Here is a 22,598-nt window from a genome sequence, read left to right as displayed (position 1 = left end):
TTCCGAGAGGGGCAGGTTTATTGGTGTGACTGATCAAGGGTCATCAGTGCAGTGCTGGCCCTCCCCCGGGGGACAAGCCAGTCCAGTGTGTGGACCCTGGGGGCTGGGGGTCAAGGGGGACCCCGGAGGGTCACAGGCATAGCAGCAGGCAGAGGGGCAGTGAGCCGCCTCCAGAGGGCCCACCCCTAGTCCAGCCCAAGGGGGGACCCCTCTTGAGGTCCTCAGGCATCCGCAGATCTGGGGGCGTCCTGCGGCAGACAGCTCCGGTGCCGGAGGATCGGCTTCCCCTCCTCCTGCAGGGATAGGGGCAACCCCGCACGTGACACACAGCCCGGGACACCGGCGCAGTCAGCCGGGTCTCCCCACCTTGTGGGGGGCCCGAACCGCCCACTCTCACCATCTCGGAGGCAGTGCTGGGGCTCGCGCCCTCTGGAGAGCCCCCTTCGTCCCGCGAGCAGTCTGGCCCCACGTCCTCCTCGTACTCAGTCAGGCAGTCCGACTCCTCCCCTGGAATGGCAGTGGGTGAAGTTGAGGGCGCTCGGGCTGGGCTGACCTCTCCAGCCACCAGTACACCGACCCCGGGCTCCTGGGGATGCCCTCAGCCCCCTCACCATCTGCGCAGCCGTCGGAAACAGAAACATAGCTCGTGGGGGGCTCGATCCGGGACACGATCTCCGCCAAGTCGGTGAAGCCGGAGCTGGGGAAGGCAAGTACCTGCGGAGAGGAGTGGGTGAGGCTCTCGGGGTCGTCTGAGGTCTGGGGGAGACCTAGAGGGGACCGGGGACGGGGGATGTGTCGTCAGAGTGGCCCCGCCGGAGAAGGAGGGCGCAGGCTTACGTCTGCACGGCGGCTCTCATTAAGATCTGCAGACCGTCGGTCCGTGAGCATCTTTTCAATGATGTCGCCCCGGCTCCAGCCCCCAAACACGGCCTTCCCGTACTGGTAGCCCACATCCTGCAGGAAACGAGGGGGGCTGGGGCCATGTCTGCAATCCCTGGGGGTGTTCTTCTCTGCCTCATCTTCTCTGCTTATCCCCACCCTGCCTGCTCCTGCCCTGGCCCCTCAAAAGCCTGATGCTCTGGCGGAGATGGCATTTGAGACTACACTGATTTCAGAGTCGGCCACACGTAGCACACTCACCCCCATGTCCCCTATCCTGTGCCCCTGCCAGACATTACCAATCACTCTTTGCACATGCTTTCCCACTCAGCCCCATGCAGCGTGCCAGGTACCAAATGATTCGAGATGGCGGCGTGCAAGCTTATTTCAAGGTCTGCAAATATGCGGTATACCCGTAAATATCATCATCTCCCATGCCCATAACAGACATCACTAATCCAGCATGGCATGCCTTCCCAGTGAGCCCAGAAAGGGAGTCAGACATTTTTACTCAGGGCTCTGGGCAGTAGCTACTGATCACATTCTTTTCTTTCTTTCTTTCTCTTTTTGGCCACACCGTGCGGCATGCGGGATCTTAGTTCCCTGACCAGGGATCGAACCCATGACCCCTGCAGGGGAAGCATGGAGTCCTAACCACCGGACCACCAGGGAAGTCCCAGCTACTGATCATTTTCAGTTGGCATGGGCTATGACACATTTTTCTGGGTCAGTGGCACATTATACAGTGCTCCATCCAGTGTATCCCAGACTTGGCATCGGACGTTACTAATTTTTCGTGGTTCTCATTCCCACCTACACAGAAACGGAATTAGAAATCTCTACAGCGTGCTTCAGGCAGTGCCGCTGGCACATATTAAGAAACTTAGTTCGCACATACACATGTACCTCCCCTTGCCACACTCACGGCAGACATCACTAATTGATTACCGTTCTATTCCCCATGGATCCCAAATGCAGCCCTAGAATCCTTCCCTTCGTGTTGCTCTGGGCTTTCAGTATTAAAGCTCTGCCGGCCCCACCACACTGGCACCAAGTGGCTCCCACCCGCTCACATAGATCTGGTCGAACTTCCCGAAGTCCATGGTCTTGAAGCAGTCGATGGGCGGGCGCAGGTACTCGCAGTACGAGCTGGACTTCACGACCTCCAGCTGCCGCACGCAGGACACATAGGCCAGGCGAGACTGGATCTCGGCCATGTCTGGAACCTTGATCTTGTCTGCCCAGGGGTTCAGCCGCTTCCACAGCAGCCACCAGCCAGAGAGGCTGTCCCCGTAGGTGCTAAGGTCCGTCTCATCCTGGCTTCCCACGTCGATGGCGATGACCGTCTTGGCACCCATGCTGCGAGCAATGTCCGCTGTGGGGCATGGGGGTCAGGGGGCTGTTCTCCACCAGGACTGAGGCAGGGAAGTTCAACGCAGCCCCGCAAACACCATCACGCACGTGGTCACGCAAAAAAAAAAAAAAAAAACCATACGAACAACACGTAGGCGTGCAAAGGGTATGGCTGTACAGGCCGATGATGTGGAGGAGGGAACGGGTGTTGGAGCTTTTAGGTCTGGGGAACCAGGGCCAGAGGAATGGAGAAGATGGAGGCAGAGGGATAAAGTCACTGGGGAAAGAGACCCAAGGTCAGACACATGGGGGAGAGAGATATGGAAGGAGAGTAACACGGAGAGACAGACTACAGTAAGGACACCAGGAGGCAGAGATGAAGGGATCAGAGTCATGGAAACAGACGGAGGATCAGAGATGCAGCGAGATGTGGGAATAAAGACATCGGGAGACAGAGCCGCGGGGAGAGAAATGCAGGGGACCAGAGACAGCAACAGATATTCGTGGGAGAGAGAGATATCAGGGGCCAGAGATATGGAAGGAGAGAGAATCCGGGCGGAAAGAGGGATCTTGAGACTGAGACAAGGGACACAGAGCAAAGAGCCGGATCAAGGAGATTCAGGCAGCGGGACGGATGGGGTGAAGGGTGGGGTGATGGCGCGGTGAGGAGGGTGCTGTAGCTATGGGTCTGGGTGCCCCACTGAGGGCCCCTGAGTGGGTCTGGGGGTGCCTGGGGGGACATGGACAGGGTCCTGTAGCCAGATCCAGTCCCCAAAGACACCTAAGTCTCCAGAAGACTTTGCCCGTGTCCCTCACAAGCTTGTCTGTGTCTCTGTGTGTGCTGTACGCACCCCTATCAGGTATGTGCATGTCCCATCTGTATGTTTGTGAACACACCCACCTCTGGGTGCGCTATGCCTCTGCACACACACCCAGGACTGTTTGTATTCCTTTCCCGTGTCCCTAGATCAATGGCTAAGTATGTTTCTTTGTGCGTCCAAGTGTGTCCGTCCACCTGTGAGCTTGTACACACTTGCTCACACGCATGAGGTTGTGTGAGTGCAAGTATCTGTACAGAACGCCTACGCAGGAGTTGGCAAGCTGTCTGTAAAAGGCCAGAGAAAAAATAATCTCGGCTTTGCAGGCCATATGGTCTCTGTTACAACTTCTCAACTCTGCTGCACAGACATAGCCACAGACAAAGGATAAACGATTAGGTGTGGCTGTGTGCCAATAAAACTTTATTTACAAAATCAGGCAGGGGGCCAGATTTGGCTTGTGGCGTGCAGTGTGCGGATCCCTGATCTATGGGACCTCAAGCGCCTGTGTAGCCAGCGTAGGTGTCTACTTGTGTTTGCACGCCACTGGGTGTGTGGAATTTTAAGTTGCAACCCCCCTGCCTCTCATCTGCATGCTTCAAGTGAGTGGGTGTGAAAGAAAGCTCGTCGTGGAGCTGCCCCACCCACCTGCATGTGTCCACGCTTGCCCTGTGTGTGTGCGTGTCAAATACAGCACATGGGCGCATCCTTCACCTGCACATATACATGCCTGCTATGAGCTTGCCCGCGTGTCTGTGCACGGGGACAAGCAGGTGGCTACTTGCCTGGCAGGTTGTTGATGTAGCCACCGTCCATGAGGAGGTGCCCATCCTTGGGGTCACACAGTGGCGGCAGGTATCCCGAGAGTGTCATGCTGGCACGCACGTATCGCCACAGGGAGCCTGCCCGGCGAGACACACAGACACAGACACGCACACTCAGACACACTTGGAGGCCCAGCCAGCCCGGTGGGCTCGCTGACCCGGCACACTGTTGACGTAGCACCCGTCCACCAGCAGGTGCCCGTCCCTGGGGTCGCAAGGCGGGGGCAGGTAGGGGCAGTAGCAGGCAGTGGCCCAGATGTAGCGCCACACGCAGCCTGTGGGGACTGGTGTGAGGGGGTGAGGCGCCCAACTAGTCTCTCGGCCTCCTGCCCACGAGGACAGACATACCTGGGGCCTCTGGGGCATCAGTGGGTGACGATTAGTGCTCAGCACTCAGGCCAGGAGGGATGGTCACTCATGTTAACAATGTCTCAGATGCTCGGCTGCCCCTCCCCCGCACCCATTCCCCACATGACTACAGTGGTTTTGGTGGGGCTGGCTGGGGTACCCACCATCTTTGTGGACACGCATGGCTGAGGCGGTGATGTCCGTGGTCACGTTGAAGTACGGCAGCCACAGGTCCTACAGGGACAGGGACTGCGGTCCAGGAGGAGTGGGGACTCCTGTGGGGAGGGGCAGGGGAGGGGCAGGCATGGGGGAAGAGTGCACCTCGATCTGCTTGTCCTGGAAGACACGGTGGATGCTGCGGTTGAAGGCCGACCCCGTGAACATGGAGGTGACGGGGTAGGTGAGGTCCAGCACGGGCTCCAGAACTGAAGTCATGCTCTAGGGGGCAATGGGCCAGCGGGGGGTCAAACAGGAGTCACTTGGGGGTCACTGACTAGGCAGTCCCTAAGGGGCCTGACTTCTCCAGCTGGGAGCTGGAGACTAGGGTCACTAGCCAGAAAGTCACGCGGCGGGGGGTCATCCAAGGTCCTGGAGGTATCTCTATAAAGGATCCAGGTGGGGTTCACAGATTAAGACGGGGAGGGGCAAGAGAAACCCAGAAGCCCGTCTAGGGTGAGGTTTCAGGGTGCTCCTGGGGTGGGGGGGATCCCCTCCCCGCAACACACACCTTGGCCCACTCCCGGGCCCGCTGCTTAGTGCGGCTGGCGCTCCGCTCCTCGGCGTACAGGGCCCCGATGAAGGAGCCGATGGACGTGCCGCCCACCAGGTCGACAGGGACCCCCGCCTCCTCTAATGCCTTCAGCACTCCGATGTGTGAGCAGCCTCTGCAAGGTGGAGACCCAGTGACCCTCTGGAGATGCCCTAAACCCCACCCGCAGGAATCTTATCCCTTCTCCCTCACCTGCTAGGAAGGTGGTGCCGGCCCGCCCCTATGGGATCGCGCCCAGGGAATCAGCTCTACCCCTCAGGACCCCTGGCCCCGCCCCTGTCAGCGCTGACCCCGCCCCTCACCTGGCCCCGCCCCCGCCCAGCACCAAGGCGATGGTGTTGCCTGTGAGCACCCGCGCCAGGCGGGAGAAGTCGCTGTGCCGGTCAGCGCGCCTCGAGAAAACCTTCTCGTAGAGCTCGTGCTGATGGGAAAAGAGAGAGACGCGGCCCATGAGGATGCGGGTGTAGGAGGCGGCGTCTGGACCTCCAAGGCACTGCTCCGGCCCCGCTGGTCTCTAGGCCGCGCCCCTCCATTGGCCACGCCCCTGAAAGGTCCTGAGAGCCGACCAGTTCCCTGCAGGGCCCCTCACCAGCTTGGCGGGGCTGCGGCGCGAGAAGAGGCGGCGCGGACAGCGCAGATGCAGGTGCCCCGAGCACCAGCTGCGCATGTTGAGCCACTCCACTGTGCGCGTGGGACCCGGGCCCTCCTCGCGGTGCAGCAGGACCAGCTGCTTGAGGGCGCGCACCGCCGTGTTCTCCAGCATCTGCTCCAGCTTTGGGGGGGTGGTTGGGGGAGAAGGGGGATGCACGGAAGTCACTCTCACCCATGGTTTCCTCCCTGCCCCTCCCACACCTGGCCCCGTAGTTCCTCCTCGCCTAGCCCCACCGGTGAGGGTGCGCGTGGCCCGGCGCAGGCACCGGAGGGCAGGGGGCGGGATCCCAGGGATGGGGTCACTGTGAATGGTCTCCGGACCTGGCCAAGCGTGGGCTCCTGGTCGCCAAGGCCCACGATGAGGATGCAGTCGGCCTGGCGCAGGCAGCGCACGGTCCAGGGCGTCAGCGATGCGTCCGTCTGGTAAAGCACGATGCGGTGCGTGTCCTCCTGCTGGGCCAGCCACCCTGACAGCCGGAATTCTTGGATGCTAGGATGGGGGCGGGGGAGCGTCATCCTGGGGCTGGTCAGGGGTCCCTGCCCTCAGGGACCATGTAGCTCCATTGCTCTGGGGAGGGGGACCTGGACATCCAAGCCCCACACGCCTGCATCCTCCAGGGGCGGATTCACTACACTGTCTCCCCAGTGACCAGAGGAATGGGGGGCGCATGCTCCTTGTTTCACAGCCTAGACCTCAAATGAGATCTGAAAGAATCCTATGCTTTGAGCTTATCCCTCGCGCCCCACCCTAACCTCCTGCACCCCCAACACACACCTGTCCAGCGCAGAGGCCCCCAGGCGTGCCCGGATGATGTCACTGTTGAGGAGAAGTGTGGGTCCTGGGGATGGGTGAGGAAGGGTGTTTAGGAACCCAGGTCAACGGAGCTGGAGGACCCTCCTATAAGACAATACCACCCACTCCGTTCCCACAGCCCTGTTCCAGCCCCCCAGCCCCACCTCTGGCCCACCCAGGCGTCTCCATTCATTGGCCAATGCCCCCACCCACATGCGCCTTGCCCCATGTAGACGGAAAGCCTGCCCTCGCCCACGACTGACCAATGGCTTGCAAAGCATGCTGCAGCTCCAGCATGAAGGCCACCATGGGCACCTCGGCACACACGGGCAGCACTGCCACCGTTGCCAGGTTGCTGGCTGGGTTGGTGAGCTCCGAGTGAGGGGGAACACCTAGGCCCGAACCTGCTGAGACCCCAAAGGATGGTATTTGCTGTGCAGTCCTGTGTCTGGAAAGGTCAGCTCTCCTCTGCCTTCTCAGAAATCCCTGTTCCCTGTTCCTCAGCTGAGGCTTAATGATGCTGTAGTGAAGGTCGTGGCCTCAATCCTAGCTTCACAGCCTCAACCACTGTTCTTGGTAAGACCTGCCTATCTGACCTTCAGTTTTGGCCCAATCTCCTCAGTGGCATCCATTACACAACTGTATAACCATTTCTGTTTTCCACTCCACCTGTGTGGACTGATCTGTGCCCCTACCCCATTCTGGCCTTGGGGCCTCTGTCCACTAAAGGGACTTGAACACAAAACTAGATGGAAATAAATATATTTTTGACGCACTGATTGCTTCTCAGCTTCTCTACTTACACTTTAGACCAAGCCATCAACCCCCATCTCTTGACCGGACTTCTCCCAGTCTCCTCTCCTCCAGTTCTTCCTATAACAGTCTGAACAAGATCAAATGCCTTTCGACGGCTCCTAGTCCCTGCAGGACTTGCGCCCCCTCCTCCCCCTCACTCACTTTCCTCCTTGAAGTGTTTCAACACCGCCAAACCCTGTGTGCAGAGCCTTCAGAGTTCTGTCAGCGTCTGGCCCCATCTCATTTATCACGTGTCAGCTCACTGATCTCAGAAAAGCCTCCCTCCCTCCTCTAGTCAAGACCCTATTTTGTTTTCTTCACAGTACATTATCCAACATTGTACTCTTTCTTTGTATCTTAAAAACTCTATCTTGCTTCTGAAGCTGTAAACCCTTCTAGGGGCTTTGTCTGTCTTGTGCGTTCTCCAGGTTCCCAGAGGTCTGAGATTTTAAAGTCCCTGCCCCCATATCTGCCCCAGAATCACACCAGGGGCGGTCCTAGCAGCCGGGTGGGAGAGAACATGTATTTGTGTACTTGGTGCAAGACTGGGGCAAAAGTCTATCGGGGAAGACCCTGGGCATAGGGGCAGTTCTTGGCCACGGCTCACCCCCGCCCCTACCCTCAGGATCCAGGTGTCAGGGCTGATGGGGCAGAAGCCCCTGGGGGGAAAAGGAGAGTAGAGGTTGCCAGGCTGGTCCAGGGTCAGGTCACCATAACATAGAACCTCAGGTCCATATTTCTGCACATCTCGAATCTGACTCAATTTCCCAGTGTATCCTAGCTGACGGAAACCACATCTCCCAGCATGCCCTGGGAAGGGAACCACACCACCACCACCCCCAGCATGCACTGGGACAGGGGCCATCTCCCAGCATTCACCAGGACCAGGAACCACATCTCCCACCAGGCTGGTAACCTATGAAGCCACTTTCCAACATGCCCTGGGCCCCAAACACCACCCCACAGACTACATTTACTAGCACACTTTAGTCTAGGTTTCCCCTTCCTAGTATATGGACTCCATCCTCCAGCCAACCCTGACACCCAGAACCAAGCTTGCCCTAAAGACTCCTCCTGTCAGCACCACTGATACTGGTAACAAGCCGGCCCTGGGTCCAGGACTCCGTTTCCCAGCATGCCCAAGAACCAGAACTGCAGCCCACAGCATGCACCGGAACTCGGATTCCCACTTCCCACTTGAAGCCCCGCCCAGAGCAGGTTATACGCAGGACTCCACTTCCCAGCATGCCCTGGGTTCAATGGCTCCCTCTCCTAGCTCGTTCTGGGCGTTGGACTAGATCCCTTAGCATTCCCGGGCGCTGGCCAGCTCTCACCTGGGAAGGGTCCTTGCAGCTGCTGCAAATTCCCCAGAATTTTCTGGCTCAGCAGGTGGATGAGGCGGGTGACGACCTGGGGCGTTGGAGGCCGGCGGTCCAGTGAGACTGGAGGAGCAATTCTGCACCACCTTTTCCTCCTCTACCAGGGCGCCTGGGTCCCTGTTACCTGAGCCCCACCCCATGAGCCCCGCCCTCACTGGAGGCTTCACCTCCTTCCTAGGTCTCCACCCACATCTAACCCCCCTCTCCACACATTAGGCCCTGCCTTCTCTGGGTACCCGCCCCCACTCCCATCTGTCCAGCCCCCGTTAGGAGAACAGCCCACAACCCAGCGAGCTGCACCTGCGGGTATCGACGTTTGATGTGGCCCAGGGTGCCCTCGGGGAGTTTGGCCAGCTCTGTGTCGCGCACCGCGTGCACCGTCGTGGCACGTGGCTGCCTGGTCAGCGCCTCCACCTAGGGGACAGCGTGCCTGACCAGGGCTGCGTGAGCCAGGAGCTTGATAGGTAAGGGAGAGGACGACCGTGGGTGCAGAGAGGAGGTCCTACCGAGTCCCCCCCACCCCGCCACAACCCCCAGATGGGGGTGGAGAGAACCAAGCCTCACTACCCATCTCGGGGCTCTGAGGAAAGGGAGAGGACAGGAGGACAGGGATCCACACCGGCGGGGGTCCCCTCTTCTGATGGAGAGAGGTCTGGAGACTGATTCAGATCAGAGTCACCACCCTGATGAGGTTGCCCCCATGGCCCCGCCCCATGGAAAGGAGCTGGGGAAAGTGGATTGCACGAGGTCATAGGTTGGGGAGGGAGCGTCCTCCACCCCCAACAGGTTACCCGGGATGAAGTGTATGTTGGGCGTGGGGGGAAACTGGACTGGGAGAGGTTAGAGGTCAGTGGGTGGGGCCGAGCTCACCACTCCTATGAGATCCCCGCGGCCGTACTCGCCCACCAACTCCTTCTTGCCGTTGCCACGCTGGATGACACTTCGCAGCCGCCCATTGAGCACGATGTAGGTGCAGTCGGAGCGGTCGCCCTGCCTGGGGTGGGGGTGGGAGGGGCGGGTCAGACAGGGTAGGGGTCCTCATAGGCAGGGCCTGAGGGGAGAGGTGGGGGCAGGGCCTGCACCTGTACAGTGCGCGTCCCGCCTCTACCGCTGTCCAGTCGATGGCGAAGTCCATCTGGCGCACGAAGGGCGACATCCTCGCGGCCACGGTCTGCGCAGCGCTCAGCACTACACTGGGCTGTGCACGCATGATCCTGTAGGCGAAGGGCAGGGCTGCATGGGCCGGGGGCGCCCTAGAACAGCCCTTAGGGAGTAGAGAGGGTGGGTGAAGGCCTGGAGGTGGGACAAGAAGGGCTCAAAGCTTCCCTGGAAAACTGTTGGCTGTTCAGAGGGATGGCCTCGTGCAGGGTAGAACAGAGTTGGTCGGGGCTGTCTGAGCGCCACCCCCACCCCAATGTCGGGCCCAGTCATACTCATAGAAGTCAGACTTGGAGATCCGCAGGAAGGTGCAATCACGCTGGGCCCGCAGCGTGAAGATGAGGGGCTCGCCGGTAAGCACGGCCAGCTGTCCCACCAGCTCCCCGGGCTGCACCACGAACAGGCACACGTCTTCGGCCTTGTCGATCATGCGCTGGTAGACGTGCAGGCAGCCCCAGAGCACGAAGTGCAGACTCACATCCTGTAGGGCAAGGGCCAGGAGATGGGCACAGGGGCACCACCTCACCCACAACTCAGGTCAGTGCACTCCAGAGGAAAGGTTAAGGAAGGAAAAGTTGGAGAGAGTGAAGGCTTTCCATAGCACTGAGCTGAGCAGCATATGTATCTACTATATTCCCACTCAGCACCAGAGCAGACATCGCTAATGGATCGCCCAACTCAACCCAGATTAAGGCCCATGAATTCTTTTCAACACAGCCAGCAAGAGCCAACAAAGGCTGGCTACACAGGAGCATGGCTGAGCTTAGAGCCTCTTTGCTTGTGCTGGGCAACTGCATAGCTACATGGAAAAGAATAAAGTTGGATTCTCACCTTATGCCATATTAAAATGGATCAAAGACATGAATCTGAGAGCTTAAACTATAAAACTCTTAGAAGATGGGACTCCCCTGGTGGCGCAGTGGTTAAAAATCCGCCTGCCAATGCAGGGGACAGGGGTTCGAGCCCTGGTCCGGTAAGATCCCACATGCCGCCGAGCAACAAAGCCCGTGCACCACAACTACTGAGCCCGCGTGCCACAACTACTGAAGCCTGCGCGCCTAGAGCCTGTGTTCCGCAACAAGAGAAGCCACCACAATAAGAAGCCGGCGCACCACAACGAAGAGTAGCCCCCGCTCGCCACAACTAGAGAAAGCCCATGCGCAGCAACGAAGACCCAACACAGCCAAATACATACATACGTACATACATACATAAAACTCTTAGAAGAATATATAGGGGTCAATCATGGTCACACTGAATTTGGCAACAGAATCTTGGATATGATACTAAGAGCCCAAGCAACAAAATGAAAAACAGATAAACTGGACTTCAACAAAATTAAAAACTTTTGAGTTTCAAAGGGCACTATCAAGGAAGTGAAAGGACAACACACCGTGTGGGAGAAAATATTTGCCAATCATATATCTGCTAAGGGTCTGGTATCCAGAATATGTAAAGAATTCTTACTACTCAGTACTAAAAAGACAAATAACTCAATTAAAAGATGGGCAAGGGCTTCCCTGGTGGCGCAGTGGTTAAGAATCCACCTGCCAATGCAGGTGACACGGGTTCGAGCCCTGGTCCGGGAAGATCCCACATGCCGCGGAGCTACTAAGCCCGTGCGCCACACCTACTGAGCCTGCGCTCTACAGCCTGCGAGCCCCACTACTGAGCCCGCGTGCTACAGCTACTGAAGCCCGCGCCTAGAGCCAATGCTCCACAACAAGAGAAGCCACTGCAATGAGAAGCCCACGCACTGCAATGAAGAGTAGTCCCCGCTCTCCGCAACTAGAGACAGCCCGCGTGCAGCAAGGAAGACCCCACTGCAGCCAAAAATAAATAAATAAAATAATTTTTTTTAAAAAAAAATGGGCAAAGGCTCTGAATAGAGATTTCTCCAAAGAAGATTTTTGAATGGCCAGTAAGCTCAACATCATGAATCATTAGGGAAATGCAAATCAAAACCACAGTGAGATGCCACTTCACACCCACTAGGATGGCTTGAATCAAAAAGTGTTAGAGAGGATGTAAGAAACTGGAATCCTTACACACTGCTGGTGGGACTGTAAAATGGTACAGCCACTGGGAAACAATCTGGCAAAAATTTAAAAAGTCCTCAAAGAATTAAAAATAGAGTTGCCGGGACTTCTCTGGTGGCACAGTGATTGAGAATCCACCTGCCAATGCAGGGGACACAGGTTCGATCCCTGGTCTGGGAAGATCCCATATGGCACGGAGCAACTAAGCCCGTGCACCACAACTACTGAGCCTGTGCTCTAGAGCCCGCGAGCCACAGCTACTGAGCCCACACGCCGCAACGAATGAAGCCCGTGTGCCTAGAGCCCGTGCTCCGCAACAAGAGAAGCCACCGCAATAAGAAGCCCGCGCACCGCAACGAAGAGTAGCCCCCGCTCACCGGAACTAGAGAAAGCCTGCGTGCAGCAACAAAGACCCAACGCAGCCAAAAAAAAAAAAAAGAAAAAAAATAAGAGTTGCCATATGACCCAGCAACTCAACTCCTAGGTATCTACCCAACAGAAATGAAAACGTGTCCACAAAGACATCTGCACATAAACGTTCATAGCCGCATTATGCCTACTAGCCAAAAGGTAGAAATAACTCAATGTCCGTCAACTGATGAATTAAGAAGCAAAATGTGGTCCATTCATACAATGGAACAGTAGTCAGCCCTAATAGAATGAGGCATTGACACACGCCACAACATGCACGAACCTTGAAAACAGCATACTAAGTGAAAGAAGCCCAGACACAAGGGGCCACATATTGTATGATTCCATTTATATGAAATGTCCAGAATGGGCAAATCTATAGAAACGTAAGATTAGTAGTTGCTTAGGACTGGGGCTGTTTAGGAGGTAGGAGACTGATGGCTTAAGGGTATGATGTTTCTTTTTAAGGTGATGCTCTAAAAATGCACAGTGGTGATGGTTACACAACTATGTGAATATACTAAAAACCAGTGAATTGTACTCTTTAAGTGGGTGAATTGTATAATGCATGAATTACGTCTCTAAAACTATCACCCCCCCCCCAAAAGAATCCCCTTTGGGAAGTTCCCTGGTGATCTGGAGGTTAGGATTTGCCACTTTCACTGCTGGAGCCCAGAGCCTGGCTTCAGTCCCTGGTCAGGGAACTGAGATCCTGCAAGCCGTGCAGTGCATTAAAAAAAAAAAAAAAAAAAAAAAAAAAAAAAATCCCTTTTGCTCCTGGTTCCCTTGTTCCACTCCATCGCTGTTGACTTCCTTTTGTTTCCTACAGGTGGAATAGCTCTACCACAGGACATTTGCACAAACTGTCCCCTCTGCATAGAATGCTCTTTCCTTCCCCTTGCACCTAGTTAATTCGTCCTCATCCTTCCTCCTTCTCTGGAGGTCACTTCCACAGAGACACTGCCCTGACTAAACCAGACGTTGTGGAGCTGAGAACATCTCCTTTGTAGCACTAAGCACATATGATGTAGTAACAATTTGTGTAATCCTTTGACTGTACTGTCTGTCAGAACTGTGAGCTTCCCAAAGGCAGGGGGCCCCACTGGTGTTTCTTGCCTCTGCAACAACCCTGGGACACAGCAAACGCCCCTCTCCCCTCTGGTTAGCCTGCCCAGCTGGACACCTCTCTGTCCCACCCTTTCAAATAAGGAACTGAAACTGCCCAGAGACAGAAAGATTCCTTCCTCATTCATTACACAAACCTGTCTGACACCCCACAAAGCCCCAAATGAGTGCCAAAACACTGCAAGGATCCCTGGGAGAGGCCCAGGAGACATACACACATGCTGGAACCTTCCAAGATAGAATTCCCAGACTGGGTTTGGGATATAAATGGGAGTGACTAATAGTAGGCTGCCATTTGTCCTCAGACTGGGAAGCATGTTGTTTTTCACTGCAGGACTTCTCAGAGCCTTGAATATGCTAATAATGCTCACTGGGAGCTGCCATGAAGGGGTAAAATAACCTGTGTTTCTCCAACATGTTGCACACAGACCCCCTGTGATATGGCTGTTCCATGAAATATGCTTTGGGAAATGTTTGTGGAAAGCGGGGTTTCTCAATCTTGGCAACACTGACATTTTGGACTGGATAATTCTGTTGTAGGGGGACTGGCCCATGCAGTCTTGCATCCCTGGTCTCTAACCCGTTAGAAGACAGTAGCACCCTCCCAAGTCAATCGAAAATGTCTCGACGTTGCCAAATGTCGTTGACAATGACGTTGAAAACTATTGGTGTAGTTTCAGAGGGGGGCACAGCAGACCAGCTTTGTCCCTAACAAAGTCCTGAAGACCCCGAGGAGCCTGGTGTGTTAGCAGGCTGGGCTGGGGCTGGGGCCGGGCTGTGTTGAGCCCAGCAGAGGCTCCCAGATAAGCAGGGGCCCGCGGCCCCTGCAAGGGCCATGGTGTGACCACACTTCCTCAGCCAGTCCCTCAAGTACCTCAAACAGCTGGCACAAAACTTCCTCTGCAGAAAGGAGCCCACCCTGCAATGAGCAGCTCGACGTGGCCACTCAGTCAACTGATCATGTGATATAACAACCACCCTTAAATCAACCATACTCCAATAAAAATTAAAAACAACAATAACCACCCAGCCAGCTAATAGCTGGGCCACCCCCAGCCCCTCCCGCAAGCCCAGGGCTCCTCCCTTGAGCCTGGGGCGGTGCTGTGGTCTCAACGCCTAAGTCATGTCACCCCTACTGTCACCCCCACCCCATCCCCCGACTGGGAGCTGCTGCTCCAACCCTCCCCTGGCCTGTCAAGTTTCTAGATGATTCACCCAAGGTCACACAGGGAGTCAGGGCAGAGTCCGGATTTCACCTTTGGCTTCCTCCCTAACCCTCCTCCTCTGTGCTCCTGGCCTGTGACGTCACAACGGGTCTCAGTTTCCCCGCCTGGAGAATGGACGGATTAGTGGGATGCACAGTTTCCCACACCCGTGTGTCACCAGGAGGCACTGAAATCCAGCTCGTGGGGCTAGTTCCCAGCCTCCAGGTCCAGATTCTGACCTGCACCCGTTTACTGAGTGCCCCCATCCCAGCAGGGACCCAGGAATGAGAAGCAGACAGAGCATCGGAGTATGTTGTTGAGTTGAAAGGTCAGAAAATGGAAGTTGCAGGAAATGCCAGGACAGGGAAGAGAAATCTAGGGGTGGAAGTCCTAGTGTAAAAGGTTCAGGGGTTAGAGGAGAAAGGTCAATATGTCCAGAGGACATGGGGAGGGAGGGCTGTGAGTCAGAGTCATAGGATCCAAAGGTCAGGGGTTGGAAATCATATACTGGGAGGTCTACACCTAAGGTGAAAAGGCAAGGATCAGAGATCAGAGAGAGAGGTCTTGGGTCAAGGCTGCATGATCAGAGTTCGGGGCTCAGCCTCACCTGGTCCCCCTGGCGGGCAATGATGGTGCCGGCTTTGGTGTGATGCAGCAAGACTCGGCTATTCAAAAGGGAGGGGTCCTGGGGAGGAAGGAACGGGGGTTGAGACTGGCCCAGCCAGGCCTCCCACCCCCAACCTGGTCCCCCAGACACCCTCAGCTGCCCACCTCAATCCGCATCAGCTTGGCCAGCTCTCGCTTTGCCGCCTCAAAGATGCTGCTTGTCTGGCGGCCCTGGTAGGGTCCGAAGGGGCACCCGCCAGTGGCCGACTCATCCTCACAGTAGCTGTATTCACAGGCGCCGGCTGGCTGCTCCCGGGGCTCCTGAGTAGGGGTCTGCGTGGGGCAAGGCCTGTGATCTCCCTGCTCCCACCCGACCTTCCTCCTCGGGGGACTCCACCTGTGGCCAGACCAGGGTCCCAGGAGGGGACTGGGGTGGGGTGGGGGAAGAGGGAAGGGCCTTACCCGGGCCGGGGCTGCCTGGGGACCCCATGAGGCCTCTTCCTGCAGGGACACGGAGATCCGGCCCCGCTCATATGCCATGTCGAAGTCCGAGCGAGGGCCGCCCTGCAAGCCTGCAGTGGGCAGGGGGCAATAAATGCGATAAAGGTGAGAGTGACCATAACTGGGGTCTAAGCAAGCACTACCCATGTACCCGAGGCCACGGCTACACAGACATGACTAATCGATCACTGCTCTGGCCCTTGCAACCCTTCTCACCACAGCTGGGAGGGCACCATCTCAACGACTACCCACAACAAAAAGACATGAGTAAGTGCTGCCAATATTCCCATTTCACGGATGAGAAAAATCAAGACTGGCAGGCCTGCATCCAACCCAGAAATTCGATGGCCTCCCCCCACTCCACTTGGTGCCCCAAACCTGAGATGTCCACTGGCATCGAGATGCAGCGACTCAGCAAGGGGGCCGAGGGGGCTTCCAGGGATGTGGGCTTCACTGGGTCCCCTGGGGGAGACGCGTGTTCAGGCTCCTGCCCCTCAGAGCGCCCAGGACTGGGGGTGGGGAGCTGAAGGGGGCCTGGGGAGAGGTCAGCTCAGAGTCCCTGGGGACTGGGGGACTAGGAAGAGTGATTCCAGTGGGCCCAGGGGACTGAGGCCAGGGGTCCTGGGGGATCCAAACAGGAGTCACACCTGGGTACCTAGCTAAGCGGATCCCGGGGGGGCTGGGCAGCTCAGGTGGAAGTATCTGCGGAACTGAGACACGCATTGAGGGGCAGAGCCTGGGCTTCTTGGGAGTGGGCTGGGCCAGCCTACGGTTCCTGGGGGTCAGGCAGGGGTCATCTTGGGTACCTGCAGTTCCAGGCAGTGGGGCCCCGGTGGGGTCAGGCGGCCGGCCAGGCGTCTCCCTCGCCTCCTCAGAAGCAGAGGTGCTGGCTATCCGCTTGGAGCCACGCACAGGGCTGGTGCGGGCTGGGAGGCCCGGGCTGGGGAAGAGGCGCAGGGGCTGGATCTCCTGGGGGCAGAGGGGATCCTGTGGCGTGTCTGGGGAGGCACACGCCGCACACCCCTCCGGCCCCTGGTGCTCTCCACATAACTCACATGGCTGAAGAGCTCATTGGTCAGACCCAGGTAGTTGTGAAGTGCCAGGAAAGTGACCCGCTGCAGCCTCACCATGATGATCTTTGGGGGCATGGTCGTCAGAGGAGGGGGCCAGGGAGAAAGAGGGTTAGCCACAGGACTTAGCACTAAGGGGGTGGGGCCGTGGGTGGGGAGATGGAGATGGAGCTAAGGCCAGGAGATCAAGGTCGGAGCAGGAAGGGGCTGGGCAGGGCCCTAGGAGCCAGGGAGAAACCGACAATCAGGCGGCAGAAACCTGGGGACACGGGGTGGAGGCAGCTCATGGGAGGAGTCAGGGAGGTCCGGCTGCTCAGGGCCGATAAGCACAGCTTCAGTGCCTGTTGGCTGCTGGGTCCCAGCCCCCAGGAGCCTGTGATGGGTGGGGGGTTATGAAAGGAAGTGGATGGCCCGCTGACCTGCACTACCCGCACCAAGCTCTCAGGATACTTGGTGAAGACGGCTGAGAAGGCCTCGACTGGAAGCCGCAGCACCGTGGAGTCTCGGGCCGCCCGAGCGGACACAGTACGCTGCGGGTGCTGGTGACCCTGGGGGTGCCGGGGGGCACAAGGAGAATCAAGGTCAGGGGCTGTGAGAGCCCCCCTTCCTGCTCCCCCCCGACCCCTCCTGATGCCACTGCCTTGAGGGACCACCGGCAACATCAGGGACGCATCAGAGATGGGGGCCCTGGGGGTGACCCTCCCCAACCCAGCCTGGTGGGTGTGGCCTCCCACCCAGCCTCCCCAGCCCCCTCCGTACTGGTCACTCACGGTGATGACATCCAGGATGCTCAGAAGGCTGTTTACACTGTCCCCAGGAACCACTTCCTTCACCACACACTCCTTCCCATCCTGAGACACGGGGTGGGGGAGGCGGGCACTGACCAGGGCTGCCCCTGCCCTGCCAGCCCACGTCCTGCCCCCTGACCACGGCACTGGTCCTCATTCACCCTCGGTGATCACTGACACCCGGACCCCATTGAACCTTCCGACCAGCATCACTAACCATAACCGGTGACTGTGCAGACCATCCCAGATGCCCTTGGACACCCGTTCCCAACTCCTGCCTGCACATCTCATAAGACCACCAACCCTGGGAGTTCCCTGGTGGTCTAGTGGTTAGGATTTGGTGCTTTCGCTGCCGTGGCCCGGGTTCAATCCCTGGTGGGGGAACTAAGATCCCACAAGCTGCGCCTCGCGGCATTGCCAAAATTAAAAAAAAAAAAAAAAAAGCCCACCAACCCTGCTGACCAAAAGCACTGCCTGTCCCCGGTGACCGCTGCACCACTGCTCATCCCTGCCGCCCATCTCACTGTGGTGCCCCCCGGAGGGGGAGCCCACTCACAGGAGCCGGCAGACAGAGCTCCAGCAGCCCATCCTGCACCACGTAGATGCTGGCATCGGGCTGGCCTGGCCGGAAGACGTAGTCACCCTGGCTGAGCCGCTGGAAGACCATGTGCCGGCACAGCTCCAGGAAGAGCGGCTTCTCAAAGTGGCCCAGCACCCTGTTGGATAGGGACCGGGGAATGGAGAGATGCAGGAGGTCAGGTCAGCCCCAGCTCTGCAGCCTCCTGCCTGCACCTTGACACTCACCGGACGTTCTTGAGCATGTAGAGCACCTCGGAGGGCAGGTGGGAGTTGGCCAGGTCACCCTCGGTCAGGTCAGCCTCCAGCACTGCAGGCGGGGGCTCCTTCCGCTGCAGCGTTGGCGCCTCTTTCTGGATGCGCAGGATCCTGGTGGGAGGAGGGGGGAGCGAGGGGGGGTGAAAAGCAGGGAGGGGACTCAGGAAGACCTGAGACCCCCCACAGAGCCCTTCCCCGGGGTCACCAGAGCAGGGCTCAGCAAACTCTGGCCCACTGGCCAAATTAGGCCAGCCACCTCCTTTTGTAAATAAAGCTTTATTGGCACGAGCTATTAATACATTCATTCATTTACATATTGTCTGAGGCTACTTTAATGCTACAACAGCAGAGTTGAGTCATTGCAGCAGTTGCAGCAGCGTTGTGGGCAGCCTGCAAAGCCCCAGATGTGGCCGAAAAAAAGAGAAAAGTTGCTGACCCCTGAAATAAAACCCTGAGGTCACCCTTCACTAGTCACAGGCTCCCTAGATGAACCCTCTCATTAAGCAGACCCCTGACACAGCTTCCAAGATATGGGCAGACCCCAGAAAAGCGCCTCTGTTCATCATGGGACCCCACATATTGCACGCCTCCATCACGTAGCCTCCGTCATGTAGGCAGAGCCTTGGGGTAGCTTCCATTATATCAGGAGACCCCAGATAAAGCCTCTCTGATCCTTGTAAAAATCCCTGAGATAACCCTTCCTCCCCAGTCTCAGACAACCCTCAGATAGCCTCTCTGATGGTCACAGAGACTCTTGAGATAGCCCTGGTTATGTGCAGAGAATCCAGATACAGCCCCTCTGCTAACCATGGACCTAGGAGAGCTCCTCCCTGGAAGTCACAGTTGCTACTGAAGACAGTCCTTCCACTACTCACAAAATGCTCAAGATAGACCCTCTAGAATGAGCTTAAACTGAGTTAAACTCCACATTACAGAGAAATCCAGAAACAGCTCCTCTTCTGATCAGGAAGATCCTTGGGCTAGCCCTCGCCCAGGTCACAGAGAGCTGAGATAGCTCTCTCAAGGCCATGGCAACATCAGGGTAGCTCCTCAAGGGTGTGCAGACACTGAAACCGCTCCCAGGAGGTGGACAGACCCTCAACTAATTGTGGAAGATCTAGAGATAGCCCTTCTACTCAAGTCATAGAAAGCCATGGGATAGCACACCTGTTGACCATGGACACCCCTGGAATGGCCCCTCAGTGTGAAGAAACACTTGAGACAGACCTTCAAAATAGAGTCTGTGATGTCAGGAGACCCCAGAGCCAGCTCCCAACTTGGAAAGATCCCTGAGAGAGCCTTTCTCAGAGACCCTGAGGGAGCCCTTTGCTGATGACATGCCCTGACATGCCCTTCCCGTGTCTCTAGTGCCAAACGATTCTTGAGATGACTCCTAGGGAACAGAACCCCCTAACACAGCCTCTGTGTAGTTTGGGGAAAATCCAAGGGAGGTGACATAGAGAGATGCTTTCTGATGCAGAGAGATTGCTGAGATAACCCCTAGGGAACAAAAGCCAGAGATAGCCCCTCCTGCAGGTCCCAGAGAGACCTGCGATAACTCCAGTGAGACTCTGGAATAAACCCTCTCGTGTGGGGAGACCCCAGATTTGACCCCTAAGGGTATGACAAGACATCCGAGGTAGTGCCTGGGGATTAAATAACTCACGGATGCCCCTGTGGCAGGGAACATCACTGAGAGAGCCTTCAGGTGATACAGACAGCCTGTCTGGTTGGGGAGAGCTCTGAAATAGTCCCACTGACATGGCAAGAGTCCTAAGACAGTCCGTGGGGTTCAAAGAAGCCCGAGATACACCCTTCGGTGTGGGATGATCACTCAAAAAGCCCTGGACAGCCCCGAGTACACCTAGCACAGCCTTACTTCTTAGCAATGTTGAGCATCTTAAGTTTCTTCTTCATGCGTGGCCGGGAAGTGGTGGAGACGGAGGCGTCCACCAGCGAAGAAGTGGATTGTGATACCTGGGAGGATTAAGGGTGGGGTGGGGTGGGAGGAATGCGTCAACTGCCAGTTCAGACCCTAGGGAAGAGGGGGGCAGATCCAGAGGCCCTTGATCAAGGAGGGCGGCCGGCTTACGAAGAAGTGTAATTAGGGAAAGGGCGGGATCTCTGTGTGGCCAGTGGGAGCCCCAGGGGGTCCCAGACTCACCTTCCGCATAATCTTCCGGCCATAGAAAAGCACTTTATCTCTCTTCCGGAATCGATACCGCGGGCCATCCGGGGCTGGAGTTTCTGGGGGTAAGTGCGGAGAGGGGCAATCTGACCTCTACGCACACTCCGCACGGCCAGAGATGGGGACGCTGCGTGCAGGCTCCAGCAAATCCCATCTCTACTGCCTCAGGGGCCCGGACATTTCAGCTTCCCATCCCTCAGCACCCCCAGAAGGCCCTCCGGGTCCTCACTCGGCACTCGAAGCCTCCGCACCAGCAGGAGGATGAGCACGGCCGTGACCAGCACCGCGACTCCAGCCCCGATCATCACGCCCAGCACCTGCGGGACGAACGGCACTGGCTGCGCATCGCATACCCGCTCCGCCAAGCCTTCCCCGGGGGCCGGGACGTCCGGGACCTCATCCCACGGAGCCAAGGCCGCCCCCGAGATCGCAGTCGGCCCGGGCCTCGACGCCCCCATCTGCAAAATGGGCCAGCGCTGCTCCCTCCCCTGGGGAGCAACGCTTTCTGGAGGCTCGGCGGCCCGCAGTGCACACCGGGAAACGTAGTTCCGCCTGAACAGACGCAGACTGGTTCTCGCGGGGCCGCGATAATGCGTGCTGAGCACGTCGGGAATTGTAGTCCCCGCGGCGCCACACGAACCCCCAACCCTTACCATTCCGGTTTGCAGCGGCGCCTCCATCAGTTGTTTCAGGCTGGGCGGCAGGTCTGGTAGTTCAGACTCCTGGGGAGTAAGAAGCAGGACGAACCCGGGCAAGTCATCACTCTGGGCCCGCCCCTCCCCTGCTGCAAGCCCTGCCCCCTTCGTACCCACTGCCGGGGCGGCTTCTCCGCAGGCCTGTGGGCGACTGAAGGGGCGCTGCGGAGCAGAGGGGTGGGGCAAATTGACCTCGGGGCCCGAGCTAGGGAGTAAGGTGGGTCCCCGGGTCCCCACCAGGCTCCCCTTACCTACGCACCAGGCCGACCTGATGCCCCACTTATCCAGACCCACCCTGGGACCAAAGGGCAGCCGGCCGGGCACCCACTGTTAGCAGCCAGCGAACAAGTCCCTGAAGGGGCACGGCTCTCTCCAGCAGGGGGCCCCCTCCCCAGTCTCTGAAGGATTGATCAATCCTGATCTACCGATCCCTAGGTCGCACCCCAGCACCCCTTGCGAAAACTGGATGCCCGCACCCCACGAAAACTGGGCCCGAGTCATGGGGCCGGGGAGCCTGGCCCCGGGGAGACAAGAGACTGGGGCACGCGGGAGTGCAGCCGGGAGCGCCTTCACAAGGGGTCGTGGTGCAATGCCGAGGTCTCAGTAGCATCCTGGGACGCTCGGAGTGGGGTGGGCTCGCAAAGTGTTACTGGGTGATGCTGGAGATTTACTGTCACGTAATAGTAAAGTTATGGGGTCTCTGATGGTGCGGAGCACCACTGGGATTCCAGGAACGATGCTGGCGCCATTGCTGGGAGACGTAACCAGGGACGCTGGAATTACGGGTGGGTGGGTGGAGGCTCACTAGGAAGTTACCGAGAAATTCTGAGGACTATAGGACTATTACTGGGAAAACCGAGAGCTGGCTGGGCACGTCCCTGCAGTCGTCCGAGCATGATACTGAGGAATGCTGGAATATTACTGAGACTTTTCTGGGAGGCTGAGGCTGTTTCTGGCGCCATTCGAGTATTAATGGAAATCTGGGGGAGTCACTGGGTCCTTGAGACATTACCTGTAAAATTCACGGGGGACTAGTCCCCTTCCACCCGAGGGTGCACCTGGCTACCGGTGCGAAAACACCTGCCGGAGGCTGGCGGGGTGGGGGGGATGGGAGAGTTAAAAAGTCGAGAGCTACCGGGAATCGGCGGAAGACACACCTTGGGAAAGCCGAGGGCTCGCTAACAACCCGCGAAGGGACGGGGCGAAGAAAACCCGGACTCACCCAAAGGGGCGCAGCCGGGGTCCACTCTGCGCCAACTCCGTTAGCGTTCTGCCCAGCGCCGCAGGCGCGGCCCCTTTAAGTTATTCACCTCTGGGTGCGGCACAGCCCCGCCCCCCGCCATGCTTGGAAGGTCGCGCGGAGCCAGCC

General features: G+C 57.7%; 1 protein-coding gene across 5 annotated transcripts; it reads right to left on the bottom strand.

Annotated features, from left to right (window-relative positions):
- PNPLA6 (patatin like phospholipase domain containing 6) lies at positions 1 to 22,512 on the bottom strand. Of its 5 annotated transcripts, none has more exons than XM_029217503.1 (34): positions 22,452 to 22,512; positions 21,188 to 21,256; positions 20,764 to 20,851; positions 20,511 to 20,593; positions 20,226 to 20,323; positions 18,317 to 18,457; positions 18,069 to 18,228; positions 17,495 to 17,575; positions 17,144 to 17,272; positions 16,710 to 16,790; positions 16,461 to 16,623; positions 16,033 to 16,116; positions 15,616 to 15,725; positions 15,319 to 15,486; positions 15,155 to 15,232; positions 10,043 to 10,248; positions 9,692 to 9,823; positions 9,480 to 9,603; positions 8,910 to 9,023; positions 8,565 to 8,640; positions 6,699 to 6,842; positions 6,418 to 6,481; positions 5,964 to 6,132; positions 5,581 to 5,763; positions 5,294 to 5,412; positions 4,950 to 5,106; positions 4,544 to 4,660; positions 4,387 to 4,456; positions 3,836 to 3,952; positions 1,953 to 2,254; positions 838 to 954; positions 612 to 714; positions 398 to 507; positions 1 to 293 (listed from the first exon to the last, which is right to left on the bottom strand). In XM_029217503.1, the coding sequence occupies exons 2-34, from the start codon at positions 21,212 to 21,214 to the stop codon at positions 222 to 224; spliced, it is 3,987 nt and encodes a 1,328-aa protein (XP_029073336.1). In that variant the 5' UTR covers positions 21,215 to 21,256; positions 22,452 to 22,512; the 3' UTR covers positions 1 to 221. The 5 variants fall into 5 exon arrangements, with proteins under 5 accessions (XP_029073336.1, XP_029073337.1, XP_029073334.1 ...); XM_029217504.1 differs by having other exon boundaries at positions 6,699 to 6,839; XM_029217501.1 differs by lacking the exons at positions 21,188 to 21,256; positions 22,452 to 22,512 and having other exon boundaries at positions 20,764 to 21,144.
- Between the last annotated feature and the right edge of the window lie 86 nt (positions 22,513 to 22,598).

Source organism: Monodon monoceros, unplaced genomic scaffold, assembly GCF_005190385.1.
Source record: "Monodon monoceros isolate NGI ecotype Baffin Bay Population unplaced genomic scaffold, NGI_Narwhal_1 Super_Scaffold_12, whole genome shotgun sequence".
Classification (NCBI taxonomy): Eukaryota; Metazoa; Chordata; class Mammalia; order Artiodactyla; family Monodontidae; genus Monodon; species Monodon monoceros.
Note: the sequence above shows the minus strand (reverse complement) of the source record. Positions and strands in the feature narration are given on the sequence as shown.

Coding starts and splice junctions, on each gene's coding strand:
- PNPLA6 (XM_029217501.1), bottom strand. CDS start 20,992: ATGGGGGCGTCGAGGCCCGGGCCGACTGCGATCTCGGGGGCGGCCTTG. Junction 15,726..16,032: donor GATGCCAGTGGACATCTCAG/GTTTGGGGCACC, acceptor TGCCCACTGCAG/GCTTGCAGGGCGGCCCTCGC. Junction 508..611: donor TTCCGACGGCTGCGCAGATG/GTGAGGGGGCTG, acceptor CTGCCATTCCAG/GGGAGGAGTCGGACTGCCTG.